The sequence below is a fragment of the Vidua chalybeata genome, chromosome 11 (assembly GCF_026979565.1).
Source record: "Vidua chalybeata isolate OUT-0048 chromosome 11, bVidCha1 merged haplotype, whole genome shotgun sequence".
Taxonomy (NCBI): Eukaryota; Metazoa; Chordata; class Aves; order Passeriformes; family Viduidae; genus Vidua; species Vidua chalybeata.
The window spans coordinates 14,910,523-14,933,243 of record NC_071540.1 but is presented as its reverse complement, the minus strand read 5'-3'; the positions used below and the strand labels follow the sequence as shown (position 1 = coordinate 14,933,243).

The window sequence follows — 22,721 nt, the reverse complement described above, 5'->3', positions numbered from 1 at the left end:
CCGGTGCGCCCGCAAAAAGAGTCCGTGCCAGGCTGAGTACGATTTTATTGGTGCCGGGGAAGGGCGGGGCGCGGCCTCTCCGGTGCTCGCCGCCGCTGCCGCGTCACCGGCGCTGGTTCAGCCCCGCCAGGTTCTTGATCTGTGGGCACAGGGAGAATGGGGTTTAGTGCCCCTGTCCCGGGCCGCCGAAGCAGGTGCCGAGGGGAGGTCGGTGTGCTATGAGCAGAGATGCGGGGCCGAGAGGCATCTCCGTGCTCTGGGGACGGGCAAGAATCAAACTGGAGCCACCTTCGGCCACCCCTCGGACCCGAACCTGCCCTCCCGGTCAGCAGGTTTCAGCTTGGGTTATTTCTGCGGCCTCACAGACCCTGGCAGTGAATCTGTGCTTTTGGGGCGTTTAGGCTCGCTCACCCATTTTGCAGAAGTCAGCACTCCCGTACAGGAACACACCTCGGGACACCTGCACGTGGCAGGTCTGGAATGTGCTCCCCTACAGCTCTGAACTGGGATGATTCTGCCCTGACGCCATCTGCCTACAACCCACCCCCCTCAGAATGCATCCAGGTCCTCCCGTTTATCTGGGCAGTGGATCTGCTGCAGGGACAGACCAAACATCGGCAGTGGGAGATATCCCGGACCCGAGGGCATCGTGTGGATGTAAACAGAGCCCGGGACTTCTCTAGTGCAGGATCCTTTTGGCATAAGCAGGTATGAGAGAGGAGAGAGCCTGAGAGACACTAAATTCCACCACAGCTGCAAGGGGAAGGAGGTGGGAGAAATTCTTAAGTGCTTCATCAGTAAAAACAATGTCTAATTTATGTTCCAGACTATTTGTCTTGTCCTGCTACAAGGTAAATGTATTTCTGCTAACAAATGCAATAGGAGCTGTCCAAAAATAGAATCACAGTGAGTCCCTGAAGTCCTTCAAAAGTCACTCCTGGGTACACAAAGGGTTATTTTGTATCCCAGAGGAAGTGCAGTTCCCGCTGCATGGACAGAAAGCAGTCCAGAACACTACCAAGAAGTAAATGAATTATTGGAAGGACACTGAAGTCAAATGAAGGAACTTGAGGATGCCACCCTGCTGTGGCTCAGGGACAGGTGCCACCTCCCAAGTGTCCATGGGGCCACTGACCCTCTGTCAAGATTTCCAGCACAGGGCCAGGCACGGGGAGAGATCTTGTGACAAGCAATGGAGAACAGTGGTATTTATTCTGATCACCTGTCTCTCATCCCTAAAGCTCACCCTGCAGCTTCAGACTTAATTTCCCTATGCTCTATTCAAGTTCTTTCACCACAAAACAGTGAACTAACCTCAAACTACCAAGGAAATCACCCTTAAATAAATCTAACTTATGAAAGGTGATGGTTTTTCCATGTTGTCCTCTAGATTTGGGAGGAAAACACATGCTAACATTCAGGAGCAATTCTGCTCTCACAGCCCTGCTGTGTTACTTACAGTAACTGCAGCTCCCATCAGGCCCTGGACAACAGCTTCTCCAGTGGATTGTACCTGGGAGACACAGGCAGAACACGACCTTTTGCTTCCTGCAGTTGCACTCGTGGCCCCCAAACACACAGAGAGAGAATGCACAACAAACACGTCTCTGCTACAGAAAGGTGCTGGCAGCACTGCAGACAAGTGACAGCCACAGACAGGGCACATGGAAGGGGTTTCCTGGGATGTCTCCTAACCACTGGGACAGTCTGACAAAGAGGGCACCTACATGTCAGTTTACTTAAAAAACACATAATCATTTCTTGATTTTGAACTGACAGCAACAAGGAGGTCCCTCAGCAGACGTGCATGATGGAAAAGCCAGGTGTGCCTGCATATACCCTTGTGGAGAAGGGATTTGCTGCATGCACACCTGTCCCTAAGCTTACCTGACTGGCTGTGTTGCTCATGGTCATGGCATCAGCCACTCTGTTTGCCAGGAAGCGCCAAGTGTCCTCGAAGCCAGGGGACGAGTCCTGCATCATCACCAGCTCCGTGGTGTTGTAGATGCCAGTGAGCACAGCCCGCCGAGTGTACCAGTTAAACTGCAGGGGCACAGGGGGGGGGAGAGAAAGCTGTGCTCTGAGTGCACATCAGGAGTGCAGCTACCAGAGAACAGCAAGGGAAAATCCCACAGCACGTTCCTTCCCATAGAGAGGAATTTGCCATTTGCAGCTGGATCTCTCAGGGCCTGAGACAAAACTCTTTCTGTTGTCTTCCTGCTCCTAAAAACCCACCTGAAGGGGTCTCTGAGGCATGAGAATTCTCTGCCTGGCTCCTGGTGTTGGGAAGAGGGATCTGCTGTGAGCAAGTTTAAACCCCATTACTGGGAAGAAGGGAGCAGGCTCAGCATCACAGCTTCCCTGGAAAACTCATGCAACCAGTCAGGAGGTGCAAACAAAACACACTTTAGAACCTCTCCAAATCCCTGCATCAGTGAGACTTTAGGAACAGCTCAGTGCCTTTAGAACCTCTCCAAATCCCTGCATCAGTGAGACTTTAGGAACAGCTCAGTGCAGACACTGGCTCCAACATGTTGATTTGACTTGCATAACACGTAAGGGACTTTTAGTTCCTGAAGCAATTGTGTTCTTTCAATTGTCTTCTGGTTTATTCCTTTAATTTTTCTGCTGTCTTATTTATTTTTCACTGCAGTAGCTTCTCTTTTATACGCAGATAAAAGAAGCTTATTAAAGTAGTTTGTTAAAATGGTTCATTTAGCTTTTTCCATCTCACCCTACATCTATAAGAATTAAAGTAATTTATTAATTGCTATAATTAAGGTTATAATTTTCTTTTATTTCCTGCCAGAAAGATGAAAGCTTTAATAAGGTACTGGTATTTTTAGGTAGATTCTTTAAAGGTTTTCAAGTCAAGTCTGTAAGTGCTATTGCTGGCACAAGAGAGCTGTTTGAACAGACCTGCTGCTCACTTACTGAAAACTGGATTAACTTCTCAGTCTCAAAATCTCAACAACTTTTTCTGTGTCTTCAAAAAAGAAAAAAGAAAAAAGAAGAGCACTTAAGAGCTTAGGAAAGTAGGTCCTTTTAATTTGCACTAATCCCATTGGCAGTAATTTGCATTTAGTCTCAGTGGCTCTTAAGTCTCTTTAGAAATTAGACTGTGGTTTATAAGGACCCTTGGGTGCCTCTGAAATGCCTTCTTCACTCCACAAATGGGCCTTTTGCAGAGGGACTCAGCCCCACTCCTATCTGAACCCATGATTTTGCCAAAGTGCTGAAGAGTAGAACCGGCTTGTCCCCAAAGCACAAGGACTCACATCTGTGGACTGGTCCCCAGCATAGTGCCAGATATCATCAATCATGCTGGTGAGGAGGTTGAGGCTGGAAGGGATGTTACGTGGGAGCAACAGGACACTCAGGGCCTGCAAACCAAACACACACAGAAATGGGAGCCAAAGAGAGAAGGATGTAACAGTAAAAGAGACCAACACTGCTCTGCCCTGTTATCTTTTCCCTGTTGCTGCTGACTTGCCTTCAGCTCCCAGTGACAAGTCCTCCCAGCTCTTTGCAGTCTGTACAAGCAGTAGGATGTGCAGGGAACACACAGTGTGGCTCATAAGTTCAGGCCTCAGCCTATACTGGAGCCAAAAGATCCCTGCTCAGTTCAAACATCCCAGTGCTGTCTCTCCTGAGCTGCCTCTCTGGCATGGAAACATCAGAGCCCGAGCTGACTCACACTGTGCTGTGCCCCTGTGGGCAGGGAGTCACATCGCTCGTTTCTCTGAATTTGACTTTGAACTCAGAGCTGCAACCAAGGGCAGAACAGCGCCAGCCATAATGGCCCTACTGGGATCCTGCAGCCTTTGAACGTAATCACACAGTGCCAGGAGAGACACAAACCACCCACATCCTTCACAAGGCAAATTATGCTAATCTGAAAGAAGAACATGAAGCCTGTACTCTCTCTCTGTGCATGAGGTGCAGGATTCAGCTGCCCAGAGGCCAGCAGTGGCTCTGGACAGAGGCTGACCACGCAGCAATCTTTGCAGCCCAAGATTAGGAACTCTTTGCTTGTCGCTGTAGCCACAATCCAACTCCCTTCCCACTGTGGGAAGAATGGCTTGAGAGTTAAATCTGAATTTAGAAGCATGAAGCCCTCTCAGTTCACAGCTCTACCCTCTACCCTGCAGGTGTTTGTCAGTCACACACTGGAAGGACAGTTTCCTGCAGCAAAGCATTTCTGCATTTCCAGGTGTGATCCCAGTGCAGCCACAACAACGCTGCACGGCGCCTGACTCGCAGTGACCCTGCAAACAGGGCTGAGCAGAGACACAGGTAATCCCCTGGGCATGCCAGATGGGTGGAGTGAACCACAGAGAGCTTTGCCTTTCCAGAACTTCGAGAAACAGTTGCTCTAAGGTCACCTTTAACTGCCTCCTTCCAAGGCTGCTCTCCTCTTCAAGGCTACTAATCATTTGAAAGCAGCCAGGGCTTCATTTAATACCTTGAACTAATCTGGTGGAGAGACTATGTTGAAAGTCACAGGGTGTTTAAAATACACACACACAAAAGAGACAGTGTTGATATTACTTTTATACCTGGGGCCATTTCTCAATGTATGGAATCAACATCCTCAGTCTGGCTTCCACAGCATCTCTCAGGAATTCATCTATAGGCTTCTTCCTGAGTAAGGAAAAAAAGTTAAGAAGAATATCCAAGTTAAACTCAATTCTGATCTTGAAAGATCAATCTCCACCTGGTTGAGCAATAGATAAGCAAGGTATTATATATCCTTCAGTCCTTTGGTCCTAGTCTGTATCTGGGAAGATGGTTTTATTTGGGTAAATTATACTTTTAACTTAAATTACCTGTGTTCCAGGTGGCCTCTATGTCTACCCAGCTCCCAAAATCTGCAAAGGAAGACATTTGTTCACACCCAGTACTCACTCTGCTTCACCCAGCTGCACTAGTTTCTGCTCCTTCTTCAGCAGCTCGGACAATTTGGTGTTGCACTCAGACACAAAGTGCAGGATCAATTCACTGCCATCACTGTGAAACAGCCCTGCTGCAGCAACAGAGAGGCCCAGGGTCTGTAGGGAAGAAGAGAGAAGCACAGACCAGGTCAGACACTGCTAAGCAGGATCCAGCTAGAAAAAACTTGTGAAAGACATTATGTGAATTTAAACGAAGCAACACTGCATTAAAAAGTACTTCCTAGACATGTTCTCTCTTTAGGATTCACTACTTTACACCGTGCCTTAGTCTGTCTCTGAAGGGGTTATCCTGTAGCAGCTGGGTTTCATTCCTGCCCAGTAGCATTTGCTGACTAGGGTGCATCGCCCAAGAGTATGTGGGGGAAGCATGCAGGCCTGGCTGTCTCTGCACTTCAGCTCCATCCAGTTTTCAACTGGTTTGTTGCTTCTCTCCCCACATACCTTGGCTCCCTCTGCAATGGCCTCTGCAGTCCAGCCATGCTCAGGCACAAACTCCAGCGCCGCTGTGAGGATTCGATGCTGCAGCTGCTCCTCGCTCTCATAGTCCTCAGACTCCTGGCCGCCCTGGCCAGTGTAACTATGAGAAGGCATTGTTACAGTGAGGGGAATGTCACCACCAAACAGCAGAACCCTGGGCTCTGCCACTCACTCGCTGACACCAGGCACATTTTGAGACCTGCTTAGTATAAATCTGGCCTCCTCCAGTAAAATCCTTCCCTGTCCAGAAAAACGATTCTTAACGAACCTTTGCTGAGAGAGAAGAGAAAAATAAGGGAAGGAGGGCTCAGTGGAGATGCCTCCATGGAGACCAATCAGCCCCACATCCCCCTCCTTTACAGAAAAGTAAACTATAACCTTTTCCAACGTGGGCTTTATACTATGGGCGTATGGACAACATACGGTCCCTGTTTTTTTAGATTCACACAAAAACCCAGGAGCAAAGACTTGCATTTTGCAGACAAGAGAATTTCCCTCTTGAAAACAAGCCCCATGCTGTTTCCATGGCGGAATTTGCACGGTCACAGCAAACCAGCTCTCCAGCTGCTGCAGTCTGGGGCTCCTTAACTCTGGATCTCGTTGTCTTCCAGTTTCAGATGTGAGGTTCAGGAAGGCAAAATCCCTCCAATCCCTCTGTTGGTGGGACAGTGCTAGAAGGAGCTGCTGAGTTACCTGGAATAAGGGCCCTGAGGCTTCTGTTCAGGCTGGTGACCAGCTGGAGGTGAATCAAAGTGCTGCTGAGAGGAAGATGCCAATGGCTCCTTCTTGTGCTCATCGGGGGCTCTCCTCAGCGCGGCCGAGGCCTGGAGAGCACGGAGGGGTGGGTACTGCTGGCACCTGACCGCTGCAAGGGAAACCAAGAGTCAGCATCTCCTTCCAACACCAGAAAGCATGGAAAATGAAGGTGAAGAGAGTTGTGGTGAATGCAGCTGGAAAGAACACAAATTCATAGTCGTTTTCACGCTTCTGTTAAGCGCCGCTCTCAGCTGAGCTCATGTCTATGTGAATGAAGCAAAAATGTTTTGTGAGGGAAAGAACAGTGCAGAAATAGAACGTATCGCAAATTGTTTCCCAATCTTGGACTGGAAACCAGGCACCCAAACATGCCCTCTCCCCATTTTGGTCCCCGATTAAGGAGTTGGGAGGAAGGTGCCGATTCCGAGCAGGGGATATAAGGCAAGTCCAACTCGGGAGCTGAAGAGCCCTGGCAGACACCACACGCTAACCACTGAGTGATTACTCAACGACACTCTGGGGGAACTTTTAATTTAGTTGCTGGTTTTTTGACTTGGCAGGTTTTTTTTTTTTTTTTTTTTTTAATAAATTGGGTTTCACGGCCCACACTTCTAACGAAAAAAACACCACCGGACAACCTCCTTCAAACCCACCCGCCCGGCGCCCGCCCCGCTTCCCTCACACCCCTCGTGCCCTTCACCTCACCTTGCCCCGCCCCGCCCCGCCCCGAACGCCGGGGCGCGCGCACGGGGGCGCGCACGGGGGCGCGCACGGGGGCGCGCTCCCCCCATCCCTCCCCGCCCCGCGTCCCGGGCGCGCCCCCCCCGCCCCTCACCCGCGCGGCCCCGCCACAGCCGCCAGCCCGCGCGCCGCAGCCCGCCCGCCGCCGCCATCTTGGAAGCGGGCAGAGCGCGATGACGTCACGGTGACGGCGTCAGACCGGGACGGGCGAGCGGAGCCGAGCGGGCCGAGGCACGGGAGGTGAGCGGGGAACGGCGCGGGACGGGGCTGGCGCTCCCCCTTTTCCCTTTAAAAATATTTTCTAAGACTTCGTCTGAAGCGCTGGGGGGGGGGCGGTGTGCTCTGTGTGTGTGTGTGTTTAAGTAATTCCTTCACGAAATTTCCTCACGTCTTCTGTCCTTGCTCTCGCTGAACCGTCCCTGCTCGGTGACCGAGAGGTTCATTGCGCCCGTTCCCCGTGCGCTTAAAATGCGCACCCGCTGTAGGGCCCGCAGCCTTGCGCCGCCGGAGCGTTCCCGGCCGCTGGAAACCGGAGTGTTCCCGGGCCGCTGGAAACCGGAGTGTTCCCGGCCGCTGGAAACCGGAGCGTTCCCGGGCCGCTGGAAGCCGGAGCGTTCCCGGCCGCTGGAAACCGGAGTGTTCCCGGCCGCTGGAAGCCGGAGCGTTCCCGGCCGCTGGAAGCTGGCTGTGGTGCGTCAGGAGGCTGCAGTTTACAGCCCTGGAATGGTTTGGGTTGGAAAGGACTGCCAAGATCATCCCATTCCAACACAGCAACTTTCTAATCTACTGAAGCGGAACCTGCGCTATTGTTTAACCCCTTTCCGTGCCCTGTTCCTCAGGGACTGTTTAATGTGTGTGACATGGAGATAAGGGCCCCTCCTCACACCCACACGGCATCCTCGGCCTTCTCGCCGTATCTCAGGGAGGTGGTGTTGCTCTTGATGCAATTTGGGCTCTGACTGATCTTGCAAGGTCATAACCTGCTGTTCAGAGAGGAAGCTGTGACTTCGGGTTTATCTTTCCCACCTTAGCCTAGCAGCTTAGGCATCTTTTGAGATTTTCAGTCTTCTTGGGAAAGGTGACTTTTTAATGGGATTAATATGTGTGATTACAAATGTTACTGTCTGCTGTAGCTGCTTAGCTTGTGTCACACATGCAAAACCAGCTGTGAGATGATACAACCTGCAGTCTACATCCAAGGTGTATATTCCCTACTGGGTTGGTATTGTGGTTGTTTTAGTGTGAATTCCTACCACAGTAGCTCAGAAAATGCACAGATTGTCTCATTCTGAACTAGTTGGCAGTTTCCAGGAGGGAGGGGGAGTCCACAGCACACAGAGCCAGAGGAAGTGTGGGTCAAAATCCACTGCCCATCTCACTGCAGGTAAATTTGGTACAGCATATCCATGAGCTGTGCTTTAGTGACAAAGTGGTGGCAGTAAGGCATTACCCAGGCTGTGTGATGTAGCAATTCCTGGTAAAGATCTTGCTTACAACTGTCTCTCCAGGAATAGGTGTTTGGTTGTTTCCAGCTAATTGAAGATACACTGGGCAACTGTTCTGGTCAACAGAGCTCTCTGTGGTGTGTTAAATTAGGAAGAAAATAGGTTTGTGTCGGATAGAGGAAAGAGGGGAGGTCCTGGGGTTCAGTTGCTGGTGCTGCTGTGAGAACAGGTGATGATGGGGTACTATTGCCATACAAGGAATACAATCTCATATAAAATGTCAGTGGAGACAGCTTTCTCAAAACTGTTACTGCACGTTCTGTTCCTCTCCTCCCTCCCTGTAATTTGCTCATCCAGTGCCACCAATCATAACGGTGGGAAGAGTCTCAGTCTGGAATGCTGGGAAAGTTACTTTTTTCTTCTCATGTTCTGCATAAGCAAACTCTGCTAGGTCCTGTTTGGAGTCGGAGACACAAGGCAGTGTTTAATATCAAATAGCTGTCACTGCTCAGGAAATCCAGAAATCCTGTGTTTGTCTTATTCAGATTTTTAAGGAAAGCAGATAATTTTTTTTGTTATTTTGTTGGTTTCTTTAAAGCATGGTGTGCAGTCTCCCAGCAATGAACTGGAGAGAAACTGAATTATGTCCTGAAGTGTAGCTCTTTCGTCATGACCTGCTAATGCTCAGTTTGTGGGAACTTTATGTTGCCCGTTTCCAGAAAATTATCCCCATTTCTTCAAACAACTCAGCTGATTAAGTCACAGTCCACAGAGGTTCGTGCTGTGCTCGGCACTTACCCTTCCTCTCTCTCCCCCAGCCCCTGCCAGGATTGCTGTGCTGAAATGGGGGAGTACGGAGTGGCTCCAGGCCAGCGCGTGGCCATCATCTGGGACAGCTCCTCGCCGGTCGAAGCCCTGAAGGATTTGGTGGATAAAGTCCAGGCACTGGTGGGAGCTGATAATCATATCTCTGTGGAAAATGTTAACCAGCTGCCTCAGTGTAAGAATGAGCTTAATTTTTCACTGTTTCCTTAAAAGGGAGAGGGTTCTGCTGTTGTGTGAACCAACACCTTCCCACTTTGGGAATCAGCACTCAGAACATTGACAGTGCCTGCTGCTGCCTCTTACCTGGGCAGTACAGCAGGGGAAGTGATGCACCCTGGCCATGCTTCTATGATTGGTGTCTTTAATCAGTTCCTGCTGTTGTACTCAAGCATGAGGGATGAGGGAGGTGGAACTGGTGTATTAAGCTGTGTGTGTACACGTTAAATTGTATTATCTTGCTCTTTCTTCACAGCGGCTCACAGGGAGTCCAGTTTTGATGTAATCCTCTCTGGCATGGTACCAGGCAGTACAGCACAGCACAGTGTGGAGCTCCTGGCAGAAGTAGCTCGGATACTTAAGCCAGGGGGCCGTGTCCTGTTGAAAGAACCAGTGGTTACAGAATCAGGTGAGAGAATCTTGCTTCCTTGGCAACATAGCATTTCTCGTGAGGATTAGGCTGAATTAGAAAGGACAGGAACCCAAATCGACATTGAGAGATTTTCATTCTCCTGACACACTAACTCAAATCACAAGGTTTTTATCCTGTGCTTATGCTGGTGTCCATCAGAGATGTTTGCAGTCACTCTCCTATCAAAAATGCTGGATAGGATTGTTCCTAAACTACATTGAAAAGCTTCAGTGGCCTCTGTTTTCTCCTCAGAGGGCAGTGTTAAGTAGTTGTAGATGTTGTGTTTCTGAGGAGCTTCTGAAGTGGTTTTAAAAACAGGTGATAGATGCTGAAGAGATTGCCCCAGAAGTCCCTTGAGAAATAGTTATCCAGAAAAGGTTAAAAGTCTTTGGACTGAGTTTTAGGAGAAAAGCCAGAGCACCTGCCATGGGACAGCTGGAGGAGCCATGAGAATGCGAACACGAGGTGATTTCTTAATGTAGTGTGTTCATTTAGGAGTCCATGTTTTGAAAACTTCATGAGTAGTTTAATAGGTAAAAATGTTGGGGAGGGAGTTTGTTTGGGGTTTTGTTTAATCTTTTTTTGATGGGTTTTGATTGGATTGAGATATGTTTTGGCATATATAGAACATATTTGGAACTAGAATAGCTTTGTGACCCCACACTGTTACCTAATGAACAAGCTGCTGATGCTTTTTCTGGTTTGTTCTGCTGTCAACTAGAAAGGGCCCAATTTTGGTGCAGAAGTTTGGCTTCAGTACTTCCCTCTAAAGTTCTTGCTGTTTCAGGTTTCTCAGTGAGCTGTGTTCTTGTTCTTGCCTCCTCCTATTCTCTGCTTTTGTGTCTTGCAGGAAACAATGGCAAAATCAAGACAGCAGCCAAGCTCTTCACAACTCTGACTCTCTCAGGGTTGGTGGAAGTGAAGGAGGTAGGGATGTGTTTACCATTTCCAGAAATGCTCTCTGGCAGTTACCCAGGGATTTCTTTGGGTAATGAGTTTAGGGTAAATGCTAATGGTTTAGGGTAAATGCTGTAAATGTGCATGGGCACTGCCTGGCACAAACTTTAGTTACTATCATTATAGTGGTTTTCTTTAGGATTGAAAATACTGACTATCTGTTCACTGGAATGCTAGGCTTGGTGTTAAAATAAAGGGTTCTGCATAAGGTTAACCTTAAATCTTACTTGGCAGCTGCAAAAGGAGGTGCTGACCCCAGAGGAGGCCCAGTCTGTTGGAGAACATCTGGGTTACCAAGGCAATGACCTTCTCATTATTCAGATAGAAGGCAGGAAGCCTAATTTCGAAGTGGGATCCTCAAGTCAGCTCAAACTTTCCTTTGCCAAGACATCTGGTCCTTCAGGTAAGGAGTGGTGCGTGCTGAATATCTGGATTTCTTGGCTCTCAGTGGCAGGCATCACTTGCAACAGGACGAAAGTTCCCGAGTAGGGAGTGCTACAGTAAAAAGCTATCAAATAGGGCTTTCCAAAATTGCTTGAACTCTTATTTTTTTTGGAGTAGATGGGGCAAAGGCTGGAATAACTACTATTTGTTCCTTTGTTTTGGCTCCAGGAAAACCCCCTGTGGACCCAGCTGTTGCCAAGCTGTGGACACTCTCTGCCAATGATATGAATGATGAAGAGATGGTAAGTGGTTTTCTTGTGAGGCTTTGCTGTTCCTTCTCTCTCCCCATTCTTTCTTATTCTAAATACTTTCAGTCATGCTTCTTAGGAAGCTTTACAACTTCAGAGGTAGAAAAACCTCCTTAGGGCAAAATAGCTCATCTCCTTCATGGGGTCTGGAGAGCTCAGTGATGTGGTGAGGGCAGAGAGGAGACAGGGATAAAAGGGCAGAGCTGCAGCCCTTTAATGCCAGTGTACAGATAGCACCATTTCTTTGAACGTAACTCAGCAGTGTCATGCCCTACTGAAAAGTCCATTTCCTGCATTTTGTCTCCCATGGTGTGTTTTCAGGATCTTTTGGACTCTGATGAGCTGTTGGATTCAGAGGATTTGAAAAAGCCAGATCCATCGTCCCTCAGAGCTCCATCCTGCAAAGAAATGGGGAAAAAGAAAGCCTGCAAGAACTGGTCAGTGCTGGAATTCATGTATCAGTGAACCTTTCAACTGCTGTATTAAGAGTTGTAAAAAAAGATTGTAGGCAATTTGCTGGTTTTCAGAGCCTAACTTAGTTCATGTCCTTTCTTATCTTAATTATTGGCATGTAAATCCAAATACAGTGGGAATTGACCTGTGACTGCTACAAATTATCACAATGGTGTATATTATCAACAGCCATCTTGGAGGTGACTGCATAGCTTGTGCAGCTTGCCTAAAACCCTGGTTTCTCACATTCCAAGGAGAAATAGCACATGCAGCAGGTGCTGTAGTGTTATTTCCCACTCAGTTTAAACTTGAGGAGTGTTTCAGCACTTGTTATACAAACCGTGGTATTGAAGGGCAAAGTGAGGAGCGTGAGTCCCAGAGTCAGCTGTGTCGTGTGACAGAGCGAGGGCTGTTGCATGTGAGTAGGGCTGGCACAAGTGTTGATGACTCATGACCTTTAAGCAGATAGATGCAGGTGACTTCTTTGTTTTTCTACAGCACATGTGGCCTGGCTGAAGAACTGGAACAGGAGAAGAAGAGCTCACAGCCCAAATCTGCCTGTGGAAATGTAATTAATAATTTTTGTCTTTATACTATGGTTTGCAGTATGTGATCTCTGTGTAAGAATTGTGTTCCCTAATCACTGCAGCCTGAGCTGGATCACTGCTTCCACACACTACCTGTGCTGCTTCTGCAGAGCTTCAGCCTTTGCCCTGTGCCCATGTGCTCTGTACCAGCACATGCAGTCTGTTCTGACTCCCTGGGAGAATCAGAGTGAGCAGTGACCCTTTCCCTCTCTGCTCATGGCCTAACCAGAGACCTGCCCAGAGAGGATTGCTTTGTGGGAGCTCAGGGGGCTGCCCCAGCCTGGGCACACCAAGTGGGGTGGAGACTCACTTCTGTGTGAGCCTGCACAGCTCTGCCATCCACACTGACCAGATGTGTTGAGAAGGGGGTAGAAGGGAAGCAGTTTCTGTGCTCATAGATGCTGAGAAGCACAACATCTCTTGACCTGGAGAAACCATATCACAGGGGAAGAGACCTGAAAGTGGCACCTGATTACAGACAGTGCTTTTCTTTCCCTTGCCAGTGCTACCTGGGCGATGCATTCCGCTGTGCCAGCTGCCCTTACCGGGGGATGCCTGCCTTCAAGCCTGGGGAGAAGATTCTCCTGCAAGAGAACCAGCTGCACGATGCCTAACAAAGACATGTCCTGCCAAGGACTCTGCTGCTTTTCCATCACTCTGAGGTTCTTCCTGCAGTCCTCCTCTTCCTCTCAAACTCTTGCTCTCCAGCCAATACTTCACGTGGGGAGGGACACTGCAGGCACTGACACTGCTTGTGAGCTCACCACTTGTCAGCAGCCTTGGGCTACCTGACCCTCTGGTGCCAAGTCACGTATTAGACTTCATGTTACACCTTGTTTTGGCTGACCTGACTCGATCCTGGACGCTGGCCGTCACAGCGTGTCCCACCAGCAGAGGGAAGTACAGTCACGTGTCAGGGTGTCCTTGTGTGCCTGTGGTGTTTCCCATGCCCATGTCCTACAGTTCTCATTAGTCCTGATTTTCCCTGGTGAATCAGCAGCTCTGGCTCAGCCCCCGGGGTGATGGGCTCCCACTCTCTTTGAAATTTTAACCTGCAGCCCCTTATGTGGAGATGGTTCAGCAGCTCCTGTGGCAGGTCAGGAGCAGGGAGGACACTTGTGTATATATGTACTCTTAGCAGTGTGCATGGGAAAGGCTGGCAGGCATGATGAATTTCCAAGTGTATTGGGAGCCCCTACCCCCAGCTGTTTTCAGCAAAATGACAAAGATTCAGTCCCCAAGAACTCCTGCCTTTAAGGCAGGGAGCTGATGAAACAAGATCTGTCTTGTCTTCCCACAGCTTTCAGTCCAACACGAGCTGATAACACAAGGGCAATCTGAGACCATCACCTCTCTTGGTGGTTACCCGAGTGAGTTACCTGCAGTGTCAAATACATAAGAACATAGCAATAACTTTGTGGTGGCCCTCTGCTCCCTCTCCATGAGATACTATTTATTTGTGTAGTTACTAGTGAAGCATCCTGCAAGTGTGGGATCAGGGTGCTGTTCACATTTTGTGCTGGGCTTGCTTCTCACCCAGGGAGGGGGAGGAGGAAAGCCCACATTCAGTGTCTCAGTGGGGACTGCTTTGTTTGGAGCTCTTGCTCTACAGGATGTGACTTCTTCCTGTGTGCTACCTGAGTTACTAAACTCATGGAGGGGGCTGGGATGAAAGGCTGTTCTGTTCTTGAAATAAAAGTGACCAATATTAAAGCCTTTGTTGTAAGGCTGGTATTAGTGGTATTTTAAGTGTTCCTCCTTCTACTCAGCCTCTCAGTGATTTCTTAAACTGTTCAAATGCTAGATTGCATCTTGGAGTTCTCCATAAATTGTTCCTCTGAAAACTTGAATATGTGGTATGCACTGGAAACAACAGATGTTAAGGAAAACTTATGAAAACACCTTTCTAACTGCTCAGATGCTGCTCTGGGAATCACACTTGCAGTACCCTAGGCTGTCACTGGTGGGATTGAAGCCCCTTCCTTCCAGAGCACAGCTTTCCCAGAACCCTATTTCACTTCTCCCCAGTCCCTGCTTCTGTCATCAGTGAGAACAGCTCCCAAGGAGAGAGGATTTGTGTGATAAACCACCCATCCAACCAATTTGTTGCTCCTAGCTAGTGATGATCTTAGAAGGAAATAGGCAAAAGCCTCTGCACACTTAAGGGATTTGGTGGTTTTATTGCCTTTTCTCAGCCTCACTGGTAGTAGAACATCAGATCTCTTTATGAGGTCCTCGTTAAAGGCAGCCCTTACCCTGAACTCCACTTTCCTCTTGCCCAAACTGGGAGAAGCAGCACTTTTTTTTCTCTGCATGAGTCAGCCTTCCTTTTTATGGCCAGCAGAGCTTGGGGGGCAGCAAGGACACACTTTGTGCTCCTGGCACAAAAACCTTTTGTGGATGTTCCAGTCACCTGCCTTGGGTGCACACAGGGACAAGGGGCCCTCTCCATATGGAGGAGTTTAGGGAAAGGAGAGCATTGTATTTATTATTGCTTTACTTTCACACACTTGCTTAACTGCTTGTGATAGCATCTTTCTGGGAAGTGAAATTTGGAGGCTCAGCTCTGGCCATAGTAGCTGCTTCACCTTTTTAAAAATAGCCAATGGGGAAAGATTGCCCCACCCTTCCTCCCTGCACTGGAGGGGCTGCCTCAGCTAGTTCCTCCAGCAGCCCTGGCTGCCTTTCCCTGCCTCTTGTTCACTGGTGCTGCTGCTCCAAGGCTATTTCATGGCTTCTTGCCTGGTTCCCTGATAAAAATGCTATCCCAGATCTGATTCCCCACTAACCTTGGGCATAAAGGAGGATGCAAATGCAGCACTATGAATGTCCCAGCTTTCTCCATTTCATTGATCAATAACTCTTCCCTGGTGAAGCAATGAGCCATGTTTTCCCCTCCACTTCTTTTTAAGGCAGTTAAGCAAATGCAGAGCCTCTGGCAGCTCTTGTTAGTCTTAATTTGATTTGTACCTTACCTTTCCAATTTTGCCTCTTTGCAATTTAGTGAGCATGTCATTCTGCTCATGTCCTTTGTGGTTTTCCTCATGGCCTTCTATTTTGACCAGCGGGATTCTGAAGAACTCTGCAGCTATATTTGCCTCCTCTGAAACTTCCCCCCGCCTTCCCTCAGCAATAAATAAGTGGCTACCAAGGTTGTTAGTACAAGTCTCAGGTGTCTGGCTCAGCTCTTCTTGAATTCATGAGCAGTCTGTCCCTCTTAGTTGAAGGTTTTTAAAAAACATTTTCTCCCTAAAATAACAGTGTAAGTCATTTCATGCTATAGACACAAGAGAAGGGCTGTGCTGGTCCAGCCAAGAGCCACCCAGTCTGGCTGTAGAGAATCATGGGATCCTTTTAGGTCAGAAAAAAGATGTTTGAGTGCAACAGTTGCCCCATCACTGCCAAGCTTGTGCAGATGTTTATGTCACTGGTGGCAAGGATGTTGATGGGGCATTGAATGGAACCTGGTCATGCAGGTGCTGATGGTGTCATGCCTGGCAGAGAAGCTGATGAGGTGGGTTGTTTAATAGTTGGACATCTGCCCAAGTTGGATGATATGCTCTGAGAATAACCCAGAAGATCTGGATGATCTTTTTGGAGTAATCTCTGAATCTCAACATCTGCTGTGGCTGTAACACTAAATCATTAGAGCTATGTGCTGGTTTCAAACCCAGTGGGAAAATTAACACCTCTCAAGCTGCTCCTCTTCCCCCATCCTCTCCCAACAGAGGAGGAAACACCAGGCAAGACCACATGTGGGAATCATGATTTTACTGAAAAACTCACAATAAACACAACATTATCAATAAAAGAGGGCACAAAAGAGAGTGCTCTGCCTACGAGAAGGGTATTCACCACCAAACCAGCAAAAACACCTAGCCACTCCCAGTACAAAGCAGATCCATGTGCATCAATGCAGCACCACCTCTGTGAAGCAAACGATGCTTTTCCATCCTTGCCCCTTGTGTTTCAAGTGAGTGAACAAAACAAAGGTCAACCCACATCACAGCAGGTGCCTGCTCCAGAGAAAATCCAGAAAATTGCTCCAGGACTTCTCACAGCCAGCACGTGCCACCCAGCACATGCAGGACCAAGCTCTTCCTGAACACCATGTTGGCCACACAGTGTATGGTGTCATTCCTGAACACAGAACAAGCAGCTAGAGGAGCCTGTCAGCAACTGGAGACAGTGAAAATAGTTGCTGAGGCGTGGCAGTGCTTGGAGCTGCAGAAGGCAAGGGGAAAATGGGCTCAAGAGTCCTGTCCTCACTGTGAGACATGGCTTCTTCCAGGGGAACATAAAGCAGGGTTCTGCAGCCACTCAGGGGTAATAGGTGCCCTTTGGTCCCCAAGACTGCACTGCTGTATGAGCTAACATCTAGTTTTTGAGGAGGATGACCCCAACAGGTGGACGATAAGCTGCTCACCTCCCTCATTGCCCTATTCCTTGGGGGAGACATCCACCTCCGTGCTGGCAGCACTGCCATCCCCACCACTCTGCTTCTGTTGCAATGGCTTGATCTCAGTGTAAATGACATTGGAGGAGGCAGATGCTGTCCCCTTCTTTTCAAAATTCAGGTTGGCATAAGTCAGATCCTCAGTCCCTGTCACCGAGGCTGCCTGCAGGGAGAGAGCAATGAGTAGAGCCTTGGCTTTTCTTTCTGTGTCTCCCCTGCTAATATATTTCCATTGGCACAACTCTTTGTGCTGCCCAAGCGTTACCCAGATTGCTCAGAAGTGCCACCTACTCAAACACTCATAAGCCCTTATTTAATAGGAATTAGTAAGTGTTTAGGACCATGTTTTCAGAAAGCAAAGCTGCTTTTACTATGAAATCCTTTAAGTGGGTATTCAACAATGCTTTTTTTGACAGGGAGGAGGAAGCGATATGTGCAAAACCCCCCAGCTTACCGTACTGACCTGATTCCCCTCTGCCACTTCCCCGCTCATGAGCTCTCCTGAAAAAGGAAACCTAGTTTTAATAGTAGTTAAAATAGTGACAATGATGGATCATTATTTTAAATCAAGAAAATAATGAAAGAATGAAGCAAACATCTGCATTGGTCCTGCTTTTGTTGTGGGAGAGGATGAGGCACTGCAGCTCTGTGGTTCTGAAGATGGTCAAAGGGCTGCAGGGGTTGGCAAGGTCTTAAAAGCTCTTGCGGGGCTGGAGAAGAGCTCTGAGATGGACACTTCTGGATATGCAAGACCTGTTTCAATCACACAACAGTTTGTGCCATAACCAGACTCCCACCAGCAACTGACCAGAAGGAAAGGAGGGGGGGTGAACCTTCTCACCACGCTGGGACAGCTTGTTCAGGAGGACTTGTGAAGAGAACACAGAGCAACCAAGAGCAGTAGGATGTCAAAGACAGACATTTCCCAAGCCTGGCTTTGTCCAGACCAGCAGCTGAGGAAGAAATGCCAACCTGTTCTGTTCCTTCTGCACTGCCACAGCAGGAAGCCAATTACCGGCATGTAAAGGAGCGTCCCGACCGCTAAGCCAAGGAGGATGCACAGGAGGAGGTTGAGTCCTGCACACACAACATCACAGAGGCACTCATGAGCCACCATCCCCCCATGGAGGGACACGTGCTGCCATTGCCTCCTTCACGGCATGGTCAGTTTTCTTCCCAGACTTGGCCTTCCAGACCATGAACCATCTACAGCTTCAGGGTGCTGACAAAATCCAGTAGGGAATGGTCTCCAAACTCATCCAGGGGGTAGCTGGAAAATCAGAGCCCCTTCCCAGCATCACAGCCTCTGATCCACTGGTGCCTACCCCAGTTTGGCATTGGGTCCCACCCACTCATGGGAAAACATCTGTCTGTTTTCTCCCTTACTGCTCCTCCCTCTTTTTCCCTGAGGACTCCTGCCCTCCACTCTTGCAGCCAGGGGACTCTGGGGACACACCTGTCCAGATCTTCCCTGTGACATCAGTCTGAGGTCCTGGACAGCCACAGCCTGAAAGGCAGAAACAGGAGTGAGAGACTGTCCAGAGGCAGAGAACACCCTGCACCCTGCTCTGCTTTGGACCAGGAGCCTTGACCCCCTCGGTCCTGGCTGTCCCTCTCCTGCTATCACAGCTTCAGCCATGTCAGCAGTTGGCTGATGTGCTGCAGCTGGAGAATATGGCAGCTCCTCGGAAGGAACCAATGGCCCAGCAGCTCCATGGTCTGTCCCCCCATCCCATGATGGGATGAATCTGTCAAAAGCTGCTGTGCTGGGGTGGCTCCTCCAGTTCTCGGGATGCTCTCAGGGGAAACAAGGCATGGAAGAACCAGAGAAGTGCTGGATGTAGCATCCTTCTCTGCCCACTCATCTCCCCCACGGAAACAGACCCACTGCCACTTACTGCGATCTGCTGCTTGTGTGCTGTTTCCAGTGTCTGTCGAGTTTGGTCTTGTGATGAAGACCCTACACCCACAGATTCCTGTGCAGGCTGTACACAGGTTTGAGCTGGTGAAATTCACACAGTTTTCACCCAGAAGCAAAGTGTTGGTTTGATTTCCAGCATCTGTCGAGTTTGGTCCTATGATGGAGACCCCAGACACACAGATTCCTGTGCGGGCTGTACACAGGTTTGAGTTGGTGAAATTCACACAGTTTTCTCCCAGAAACACAGTGTTGGTTTGATTCTCACTCTCCAGACATTCAGGATTGTACCACTTCACCTGCACCGTGAGATTCTCCAAACCAGTCTCAAGCTGCACAGTGGTGACTGGCTTTACCATCTGACTGGCTGTTCCTGGAGGAAACAAGACCAGAAGTGATAGCTGAAATATATATGATCTCACAGGGTCATGTCCCACATGTAACTCATGAAAGACACAGTCAAGTGACCATCCTTTTCTGCAGCAGCTGATGATCTTTTCCAAATCTGGCTGCTAATGATTCTAAGCATTCTAACCATGCTAAGCACTCAACACTGAAATGTTGCATGTTAACTTGTACCATTGGATGCTGTGCAGTGCACAAACTTCTCTGTGCCTCAGGAAGGATTGAAAATGTGAGGATCAGGGGGAAGGCACCTCCTCCACAGTGAAATAGGCACCCAAGTAGGAAGTGCCTCAGGCTCCACCATTTCATGGAGCATTAGGTGGGACTGGGGGATTGGCAGTGGAGAATGGTCAGCCCTGGAGAAGCAAATAAAATATAGTAAACAGATTCCCTGCAGCCTCTCTGGCTTCATCCCACCCACAACACTCACTCTGGAGTACTTCAGAATCACTCTCTGAGCTGAAGTCACTTCACACGTTCTCAGCTGAGTCCTCCCTCTCTCACCTCTCTTCAGCCCTTTCTTTCCACTCCGAGGGGTGTTAGTGGACTTCTGTCCCTTACCACCCTTGCTCAGTTCACAACATCTGCTCTTGGATGTGTTCTTTGTGTTCTCCACCCTACACGTGTACATTCCTGCATTTACTTTGTTCACATTGGCAAAGATGAGCTGGGCCAGATAATTTTTCTTCTCCACACCCTCTCTGCTGTTCTCCATCATTTCAGGTGACATTAAACCACTTCACCTCCCTGGCAGTTCTGCTCAAACCTGCCTGAGGCAGACACTGCAAGATGAGACCTAACCCTACCAACACATCAACTGTGGCTGAAATCTGGTGAGCAAGTCCTGCTGGAAAAAAAACCCTATAGGAGGGCTGGTTTTGTCTTAAGGAATATCCACATCTGCCCTGTGAAGCTGACCCCACTCCGCAGTAATCAGGCTTGTAAGCATTTCTGTTTCCTTCTCCCCAGCTGTTTTCTCTCCCTGCTGCTGAGGGCAAAGCTGGTTCAAAGCCCCTGGAGCTCATAGCCTGTGCACACTCAGCTGCAAGGGGGAATCCCTTTGCAAGGCACATGGCAAGGTGCTGCTGCAGAAGAGGGGCTAAATGATGCAAGAGGAGAGGTAAAAGCAGCAGCAGGCACTTTCCACACCTTCTGCAAGCATAAGCAAAGAGTTCAGAGCAGAGGCAAGGGTGCTGGGGGACTCACCAACTGGCAGCCAGATGAGGAGCAGCAGGGGCAGAAAGGTGTTGGCCAGCCAGAGCTCCATGCTTCCCAACAGCCTCACGGTGACCATGCTGGTGGGATCGCCCGGGAGTCTCTGTCTCTCCCTGCAGTGTGGGGTCACTGCTCAGCCAAGGGGAGCCGAAGCCTTGCCAGGACCTCACCCCTGCACCGCTGGGCCTGGCAGTTTCCTCTGTGCTCACATGCTTCCCCTTCTCTTGCCTCAGCCCAGTTCTTATCGCCTCTCTTCTCTGATTCCTCCTCTGGTTTCATCCTGACCACATACTCCCGGCCCTGAGACCTGAGCAATGCCCCGGGGGCGGCTGATGGCCATTTCCCATTACGCTAGGGCCCGGCCCAGCAGCTCCCTGCCACTTCCCCAGTTTCCCACAGCACCTCCTCCCCACGCCACCCGAGCCTGCTCTGCTTTGCACCACGGAATGGAGCCCTTGGAGGAAGCGGCGCTGCCGGCACGGCAGGGGGTGATGTCCACACCCATCTGGCGCTGGGCTGCGCTCGCTGCTGAGCCCAGGTGGGGACACACACGCCCTGCCAGCCCCCGGGGACTCGCGGTTTGACATAGGGATGGGCTTGACCACAGTGTTCTGGTTGTGGGGTGTACGTGGCCCTGCAGAGCCCTCCCCCACTCTGGCCGTGAGGACCCAGATCCCAGCTCCTGTCACTTCATTGCCACTTCCCTGTATTTCTCTGCCACCTCTGGCACGAGGGACATGAACATCCACCAGTGACACAGCTTGTGTCACTCTTGCCACCAAAGGGATATGAGCAGCAGTCAGCAGGTGCAGGCCCCTCTGTCCCCCCAGCCTCTGTGGGTACAACCTCAGCTGCTCTCCACTGCCTGCCACCACTCTTCATATTCAGAGCAAAACCTACTCCCATCTGCCATTTCTTCCCCTCTAGTTTCTATCAGCATCAACAGTGAATCCTCCATGCTGGAGGATTCCCTCCATGCTGGGCACACACAGCCCAGCCACACGTGTCTCCAGAAGAAAGGGTGTTCACTGGAGCTCTGCTCCACCAGCCAGTGGAACTTCCTGGCTGAACCTGACGTCTCATCTGTAAACTAACCCACATGAGGAAACAGCAACACCAGCATATTTGCTGCTAAGATGGTACAAGATCCACAAGAATGATGAGAGGTTCTGTATCCCTCTTGCTCTCCCCTCTGGACCTCTTGCATCTCTTCCCATGCGCTTTCTCATGTTCAGGTCCTCTCTGCATTTGAATCTTCATCTTCTCTCATTTCACAACTGCATAACGATGTGTACTTGTTTGCTTCCTTCCTTTTCATTTCTATTCTGGTTCTCACGTTTCCTGGCACTGATGAAACCGAGACCTTCTCCAGCAGGACGTGCCTTCCCCCTGTTCCCAGCTGTGGTGTTGGTGGAACTAAAGGTTAATGTCTTGCTTTCTGCTGACTCCACAGAGGTGCTCTCCTACCAGAGCCCCTTCCAGCTCCACAGCCACATTCCATGGTGCTCTCTGCCAAGGAGGAAAGAGAGCAGGAAATGACAATGCTGCTGTTAGTGACAGGGTGCCCCGTGTCAGCAGCAGCTACACCAGGCACTACACAATGTCCACAGCAACAGGGAGGCTGCAGTTCCCCAGGAGTTCCCCACTCCCTTGACGCGCACGAGGGAAATACAGAACGTGCCACCAAGGTCTTCCTCTCCCAACTGCTGGGAGCCGGCGAGCAGCCTCCCGTGTGATGCTGGGGAGGATGAGGAGCGCTGTGAGAAGTGCTGTTTTCAGTCGGCCCGCGGTGGCTTTACACAGGCTCTTCCTTGGGTGTCGTGGTACTCTGCCCTCCGCAGGGCCGCCAAAAGCGATCCTGCCCTCGGCCCGAACCTCACAGCACTGTGGGGCTCGGAGGCATATCGATCCGAGGCCCCTGAGCCCTCACGGGGCTCGGAAGAGCCGGCATCAGAGCACCTGGTGCTGGTGCCACCGAGCAGGAGGTGCTGCAGACACTGGCGGTGCCCGGGCTCCCTGAGGCACAGCACCGTCGGGAGGCGGCCGCCCCTGAGAGCACCTCCGGGCACAGCCCCGGAGCGCCTCAGCACGGCTCATCGCGCTGCTCTCCCATTGGCTGTTGTCTCTGTCAGTCACCGTAAGTCCCGCCTCTCCGCCCATCTCCGGCCGCAGGATTGGCCATTCCTTACGCAGCGCGTGAAGCCCCCTGGG

At 50.0% G+C, this 22,721-nt stretch overlaps 3 protein-coding genes across 6 annotated transcripts; 1 reads left to right on the top strand and 2 right to left on the bottom strand.

The window, feature by feature from the left end:
• Positions 1 to 28: 28 nt before the first annotated feature.
• Positions 29 to 7,107, bottom strand: COQ9 (coenzyme Q9). Its single transcript, XM_053952712.1, has 9 exons — positions 7,024 to 7,107; positions 6,126 to 6,297; positions 5,397 to 5,532; positions 4,909 to 5,051; positions 4,560 to 4,644; positions 3,279 to 3,383; positions 1,888 to 2,043; positions 1,460 to 1,513; positions 29 to 139 (listed from the first exon to the last, which is right to left on the bottom strand). Exons 1-9 carry the CDS (start codon positions 7,079 to 7,081, stop codon positions 104 to 106), a joined length of 945 nt encoding a protein of 314 aa, XP_053808687.1. The 5' UTR covers positions 7,082 to 7,107; the 3' UTR covers positions 29 to 103.
• Positions 7,086 to 14,229, top strand: CIAPIN1 (cytokine induced apoptosis inhibitor 1). The gene is made up of 9 exons (XM_053952713.1): positions 7,086 to 7,169; positions 9,193 to 9,374; positions 9,672 to 9,824; positions 10,678 to 10,754; positions 11,019 to 11,187; positions 11,397 to 11,470; positions 11,798 to 11,913; positions 12,428 to 12,497; positions 13,020 to 14,229. Exons 2-9 carry the CDS (start codon positions 9,218 to 9,220, stop codon positions 13,128 to 13,130), a joined length of 927 nt encoding a protein of 308 aa, XP_053808688.1. The 5' UTR covers positions 7,086 to 7,169; positions 9,193 to 9,217; the 3' UTR covers positions 13,131 to 14,229.
• Positions 14,230 to 16,272: 2,043 nt separating this feature from the next.
• LOC128793807 (uncharacterized) lies at positions 16,273 to 22,569 on the bottom strand. Of its 4 annotated transcripts, none has more exons than XM_053953219.1 (6): positions 20,502 to 22,569; positions 18,871 to 19,263; positions 18,429 to 18,479; positions 17,945 to 18,049; positions 17,427 to 17,473; positions 16,273 to 17,135 (listed from the first exon to the last, which is right to left on the bottom strand). In XM_053953219.1, the coding sequence occupies exons 1-6, from the start codon at positions 20,587 to 20,589 to the stop codon at positions 16,956 to 16,958; spliced, it is 864 nt and encodes a 287-aa protein (XP_053809194.1). In that variant the 5' UTR covers positions 20,590 to 22,569; the 3' UTR covers positions 16,273 to 16,955. The 4 variants fall into 4 exon arrangements, with proteins under 4 accessions (XP_053809194.1, XP_053809195.1, XP_053809196.1 ...); XM_053953220.1 differs by having other exon boundaries at positions 17,436 to 17,473; XM_053953221.1 differs by lacking the exon at positions 17,945 to 18,049.
• Positions 22,570 to 22,721: the final 152 nt, after the last annotated feature.

What these genes read in the sequence shown, in the direction of transcription:
- COQ9 (XM_053952712.1), bottom strand. Translation starts at nt 7,081, where the DNA reads ATGGCGGCGGCGGGCGGGCTGCGGCGCGCGGGCTGGCGGCTGTGGCGG. An exon ending in ACATTGAGAAATGGCCCCAG is followed by an intron (nt 3,384 to 4,559) that starts GTATAAAAGTAA and finishes TTTGGTTTGCAG; the next exon opens with GCCCTGAGTGTCCTGTTGCT. An exon ending in TGATGGGAGCTGCAGTTACT is followed by an intron (nt 140 to 1,459) that starts GTAAGTAACACA and finishes CTGTGCCCACAG; the next exon opens with ATCAAGAACCTGGCGGGGCT.
- CIAPIN1 (XM_053952713.1), top strand. Translation starts at nt 9,218, where the DNA reads ATGGGGGAGTACGGAGTGGCTCCAGGCCAGCGCGTGGCCATCATCTGG. An exon ending in TGTTAACCAGCTGCCTCAGT is followed by an intron (nt 9,375 to 9,671) that starts GTAAGAATGAGC and finishes CTTTCTTCACAG; the next exon opens with CGGCTCACAGGGAGTCCAGT. An exon ending in ACCAGTGGTTACAGAATCAG is followed by an intron (nt 9,825 to 10,677) that starts GTGAGAGAATCT and finishes TGTGTCTTGCAG; the next exon opens with GAAACAATGGCAAAATCAAG.
- LOC128793807 (XM_053953219.1), bottom strand. Translation starts at nt 20,589, where the DNA reads ATGGTCACCGTGAGGCTGTTGGGAAGCATGGAGCTCTGGCTGGCCAAC. An exon ending in CCTCATCTGGCTGCCAGTTG is followed by an intron (nt 19,264 to 20,501) that starts GTGAGTCCCCCA and finishes TGTTTCCTCCAG; the next exon opens with GAACAGCCAGTCAGATGGTA. An exon ending in CACACAAGCAGCAGATCGCA is followed by an intron (nt 18,480 to 18,870) that starts GTAAGTGGCAGT and finishes TCTGCCTTTCAG; the next exon opens with GCTGTGGCTGTCCAGGACCT.